At 65.4% G+C, this 5,550-nt stretch overlaps 2 protein-coding genes across 2 annotated transcripts; one reads left to right on the top strand and one right to left on the bottom strand.

Moving 5' to 3' along the window:
- Positions 1-108: 108 nt before the first annotated feature.
- On the bottom strand, positions 109-1,775 carry MNEG_13426 (Cd2+/Zn2+-exporting ATPase; the record flags this gene model as incomplete). The annotated part of the gene is made up of 4 exons (XM_014038103.1): positions 109-429; positions 767-934; positions 1,207-1,563; positions 1,665-1,775. 4 exons carry the CDS (start codon positions 1,773-1,775, stop codon positions 109-111), a joined length of 957 nt encoding a protein of 318 aa, XP_013893557.1.
- Positions 1,776-4,457: 2,682 nt separating this feature from the next.
- Positions 4,458-5,042, top strand: MNEG_13425 (hypothetical protein; the record flags this gene model as incomplete). Its single annotated transcript, XM_014038102.1, has 3 exons — positions 4,458-4,529; positions 4,710-4,781; positions 4,950-5,042. The coding sequence occupies 3 exons, from the start codon at positions 4,458-4,460 to the stop codon at positions 5,040-5,042; spliced, it is 237 nt and encodes a 78-aa protein (XP_013893556.1).
- Between the last annotated feature and the right edge of the window lie 508 nt (positions 5,043-5,550).

Genomic DNA, 5,550 nt, shown 5'->3' with positions numbered 1-5,550 from the left:
GCGCCGCGCAGCCTGCAGCGCCGCAACCCATTGTGACTGCATCACACTCCTGAGCGAGCCGGCCCAAAGAGGGTGCGGCTGGGGTCTCCTGACCGGCAGCCCTGGGCCCTAGGCACACCCTCCGCCCGTGCATGCTTCCAACAGAGCCCTTCCCTCGCCCCTCACCTGCGCCGCCGCCGTCATCTTCGCAATCCGCGCCGGCGTGCTGTCGTCCGCCGTCGCCTCGCACCGCACGACAAGAATCCCGTCCGTGCTCACGCTGCCGGCCGGCACCGCCGCGCCGGGCCCGAGGCGCAGCGGCGCAGACTCGCCGCTGATGTGCTGCAGGGACACGTTGGCGGTGCCCCAGGATATGGAGCCGTCCAGGGGTACCGCCTCGCCGGGGCGGACGAGCACGTGCTGCCCCAGCGCTACGCTAGAGGCCGGGACCTGGACAGGGGGGCAGGGCCGCGCCGCCGGGCACGCAAGTTGGCTCTAGGACCGACACAGCGTCCAGCAGTCGCCCGCTCATGGAGCTATCGAGGCTCATGGGATTGGACTTGAAAGCATCAACCTTGTGTAACTGATATTCATTCGCACGGTTCCCAAGCGCCGCACAAAGCAGGCGTGCACAAAAACCTCAATAGCGTCCACTCGCACAATGTGCTTGAGGCGCGCCCTTAGGGCGCGCCCACAAGATGTCGTTCAGACACCCAGCCGCGGCGCGTTTGCAAGCGTCGCAGCGCGCGCGCGCGTTCTCGTGCGCCCCAATGCGCCGGGCGCGCACCTCCGTGGCGCTCGCCGCGCGCGGGGCGCCGCCGTCCTCGTCGACCTCCACCAGCGTCGCGCGGCTGGGCACGCTGTCAAACAGGCGGCCCAGGTTGCCGCTGGCCCTCTCAGTGAGCTTGTCCTCCAGGAGGTGGCTCACGCGGAACAGCAGCAGCAGCAGCGCACCCTGAGGACGGGGGATGGCGCGCGCGAATACGCGGGGGCGCGGCAGGGTCGAACCAAAGCGGGGCGCGCGTCTGCTGACACTGTGCGAGGTAGAAAGAGCACGAGAAGCAGCCGGCACAGGACAAACTCACCATGCATGTAGTCGGTGAAAGTGAAAAGCGCATGGGGCAAGGCATGGCAAGCCGACGTAAATGCGCCCCGCCGCTGTGCCCCCCCTATGCACCCCGCCTCAAAAAACCGTTCCCCGTTGACGTCTCGAGAGCCGCCCCTCACCTCTGCGGCCATGCCCATATAGAGCGTCCCCACAACTGACAGTGACATCAGCACGTGCGTGTCCACGCGGCTGCGCACGATGGCCACCAGCGTCTCCGCCAGCTGCGGCACCCCCGAGAGGAAGTACGTGCCCGCCAGCAGCAGCTGCGAGAGGACCGCGGTCGCGCGCGCGGCAGCAGCGCCCGCGGGCGGCGCGGCGGCGTGCAGCGCGAACTGCAGCGCGAGCGCGGCGGCGTAGCAGGCGGCGGAGGCGACCGCGTAGCGCGTGCCGTGCTCGAGCTCCTCCGAGAGGCTGAAGAACCCGGTGCGGCCGACGGCGCGCAGGAGCGCGCTGGGCTCGGACGCGGCGTCAAAGTGCTCATGGTGGTGCGAGTGGCCGTGGGAGTGGCCGTGGGAGTGGCCATGGGAGTGGCCGTGGCCGCAGCAGGCGCCGCCGGCGCCGTGGCTGTGCTCATGACTGTGATCATGATCGTGGTCATGATCGTGATCATGGTCGTGATGCGCGTGGTCGTGGTGGTCATGGTGGTGGGCTGCAGCGCTGCCTGCGTGATGCTTGTCGCCGGGGTCATGGCTGTGCTGGTCAAAGGCCCCGCCGTCCTGCGGCCACGCGCCCGCCGATGCGCTCACGACCACCCCTCGGCGACCCGGGCCGTGCGGGGCACTGCTGCCGAAGCAGCATTGGTGGTGCGCACTGCAATCTGCGCTGAAAGCGCTGCCGCAACGAGGGCCCTCGCAGCCGCCTCCGCCCGTGCGGCGGCGGCGCGGCCGCTGCGGCGTCGCAGGTGCCGCCAGCGGAGCTTGTGCGCGCGACGATCTAAGCGGTGCCGGCGCTGCGGGGCCAGCAAACCTGGCGCGGCTGCTTGTCAGGTTACGTGTCAGTGTCCCGCGATCCACGCCAGCGCTGAGCATGCGGGCTGGGACTGAGAGGAGGGCACGAGCACCTAAAACAAGCCCTCCAGCACGCGGCAAGCGGGTGAGGCCGCGTCCGCTGACACGGATCTGTCGCGCGCCTGCGTTCCTAGCACAGCCTAGCCTGCTGGATGGCGATAGAGCGTGGGTGCACGACATGGTGGCGGACGATGTGGGCCAACAGGATTTCCATCGTGGGTGTATGCTTCGCGCGTTACTGCATAGGCTACTGTCACGTATACTGAGCCGTGCGTGACGTTGCCATCAGGAAAATGAGGGACCGAGGCAGGACTCACCCCAGCTGTGAGTGGAACGAGCGCCCGAAACTGCTTGACGGCGTTGATCCTGTTTCAATGCGATGATTCGGTGGCTACAAAGTACGCAGGATTGCCGCCAGCGCTGGTGGGGATGCAGCAAGGCTGACCCCAAGGTGGCCGGGATGGGGGATCACGCACCCTGGTCACCGCCACCCACCAACGGCACAAAGGCTTACCCCCTCCGTTGCAACCCCCCCCCCCCCCCCCACAGAATTTACCATCCCCATCATTTCCATGATCTAAGTCACCCTCTTCATCATTCGATGTCGCTCACATTGGGACGTGGGTGCATTGACTTGGCCGCGGGAGTGGACCAGGAGGCTTGACGCACGAAGGAAGCTACCACCGGCCAATCTCACCCCCAACACAGCTGGCACCCAGCTAGATGTCCCATGTGAACAGGCTGCGGAGCTTGCCAAGCACTGAACCACAAAGCCGCTGCTTGGAGGCCGCACACCTGAGTGCCGGCAGCCGTCTGAGTCTGTTTGGGTATTTGCCGACATGATGGCGCAAGCACGATGATGCTCCTCTTGACGTGCGCTACGCACACAACGCATGTCCTCGCAAACAAATTTGTCAGGTGATTTATCAGAGACAATGGGTATGATGAGACACGGTTGCGTGCGCCCAACCCGCGCAGCAGACAACGCAATTTGCGCAACACATACGGAGGTTGCAAGAAGTCCTCTCCCGCACAACCGCTCAGTTCTTGAGACTCAGCAGGAGACACAACAGCGATGCGGTCGGTCATCAAGACGGGCCCATTTCAGCAAGATGAGTCTCACTGTCTGCAGAGTTGGTCACACCAGTGGTTCCATCCAAACATGATGCATGTCGTGGGACTTGGGCGTTGAATCTGTGGCTGCCTCGGCAGGCAGGGCGCAGGATGGCAGGCTTTGCAGTCACGATTGGGGGGTAAACTCCCTAGGGAGCAACTTGGCCTCAGGTGATGTGCCTGAATGGGACATTCTTGTTGGCCATTTGCAATGAGTCACACGGACAATGGTGTTGTGCGTGTGTGTGCTTCCCAATGTGGTCCTCTAGGCGGCATATTTCTTGTGCTGCGGCACAGAATCCTGCCCTTGCTGACCTGTCCGTGCCAACCAGGCAGGCCTGGTTGGCGCGCGCACGCAGCCGCCAACGCTCACAAGGTCTGCGCAGCCTTGTTGCTTGACTTTGATCCGCGCCTGTTGACGCATCAATTTGATACACACCATCCATTGCCAAGAGATTGCAGCGTCCCTCACCTTGCATACCGTACAGTGCTTGACCCGGGCGTTTGCTTCCCGCCTGCCCGCCTCGATAGAACCGCTGGTTCACTCGGTGTAAGTGTTTTTGATATTATCATTATTCATTTGGTCCACGGGTCACCAGCCTCGACCGTGGTGGGACACGGCGCGCACAACAACGCCAGGTGTCTCGTGTGGCGAGCCTTTCAGCATAGGCTGTCCACCCATAATGTGGCAAAAGATCAAGATCTCAAGCTGTACGGCCACGTCGCTGCTGCTGCTGGCGCTTCTTGGTGCGGCGGACTGCGCGCCCCGCTGCTCACGCTCTGCGGACTGCTGCCGCAGCCGCAGTCTCCCCAATGCGGTCGCCCACTGCTCGCTGCCTGCGGCCCGACACACCCGTTGACAGTTGGAACTGTCCTGCCGGTCAGTCAGGCACTGCCAGCCGGGGAATTAAATGTCACCAGCGCCAGCAGCGCACTGGACGGCGTGCTCTTGTTCCCCCAGGTGAGCGGCCGCCTCCTGCCGGCGCGCCGGCCCAACGGCCCAGGCAACCCTGCAGTTTGGGCAACGCTAGGCTTTCTGAGGCGAGGGCGGTCCAGCAACACAAGGGGTGGTAGGGCGGTCGCCTGCGCCAATGGCGGCAATGGCAGCAGCAAGTCGCCCGCCAAACTGCGGCCTCCTCCCCTTCCCCCCACCCCCCCCCTTCCACACACACACACAACCACACACACACTAACACACACAATTGCACTTCAAACAACCGCAGCTATCCGTCATCACCAAAGTAATCCGGATGGACCCTGACATGCGGTCATACCTGGGGAAGCCCGGTCGCCCGATGACCGGCTTCACACCCGTTGACAACGTGAGCACCGCCTTACCTGGGAAGCCCACCCAGGCAGCCCACCCAGGGCCAGGGCAACCCACAACTAGGCCCCCGCGCCCCGATCCCCGCGCCGCACCGCGCTGCGCGTCGCCCGGCCCTGCCCCCGCGCGCGATATCATACCACACAAGCAGCCCCTCACCCCCTGTTTGCGCGTGCAGGCCACCAAGGGGCTCCTGCACTCCATCAGCCGCTACGCCGGCGTGGCCCTCCAGAACGCAACATTCATCAAGGTGCGCCGCGCTCTCCCCTGCCGCCCCACCCCACCTATCCCGCGCCGCCGCTTCCAATTGCCATGGGGACCCGCCCACTGAACGGCCCCTGCGCGCGGGACCCGCCGCACTTTGCAAGAGACTCAGCATCGCGCAACGTGGCCCGTCGCCCCGCCGGCCTGTCCCCAGGCGGTTTTTGACTACATGACTGTGCCGGGGAAGGCCTGGACCGCCACAGAGTTGCACGAGGCGGCGCCGCTGGAGCTGGCGACGCTGCTGTGAGGAGCCTGGGGGGCGGGAGGGGGGTCGTCGGGACGGGTGCAATTTGTGTATGCGGTGGCGGGGTTGGGGGGTACAGGTTAGGGTGAGCGAGGGGCTAGAAAGGACGATTGGAGTGTGGTTTGGGCTGCCGCCAGCATTCTTCTGTTATTCCGGCCCTGCCCCCCTGGCGACGTGCACCGCCCTTTCACCCCCCATCTAACCCCCCCCCCAAACACACACACACACACACACGAACAGCGACGGCGAGGTGCTGCGCGTGGAGCGTGACCCCGCGGCGCCTTTTGGTATTCTGGTCAACGGGTTCCCCATCAGCATGGCCAACCAGGCCACAAAGGACAGGAAGGCGGTGCTGCACATGCTGGACGGCGTCCTCATACCACCCAGCCAGCAGTCGCTGGTCGACTTCTGGCGCCAGCGCGCCCCCAGCGGCGCCGCAGGGGTCGACGCCGATGCGGGCGAGCGCCGCGCGGAGGCGTTGGGCGCCGCGGCGCCCCCGCAGGGCGGCGGC

This window comes from Monoraphidium neglectum (assembly GCF_000611645.1).
Source record: "Monoraphidium neglectum strain SAG 48.87 unplaced genomic scaffold scaffold03817, whole genome shotgun sequence".
In the NCBI taxonomy this organism is placed as follows: Eukaryota; Viridiplantae; Chlorophyta; class Chlorophyceae; order Sphaeropleales; family Selenastraceae; genus Monoraphidium; species Monoraphidium neglectum.
Note: the sequence above shows the minus strand (reverse complement) of the source record. Positions and strands in the feature narration are given on the sequence as shown.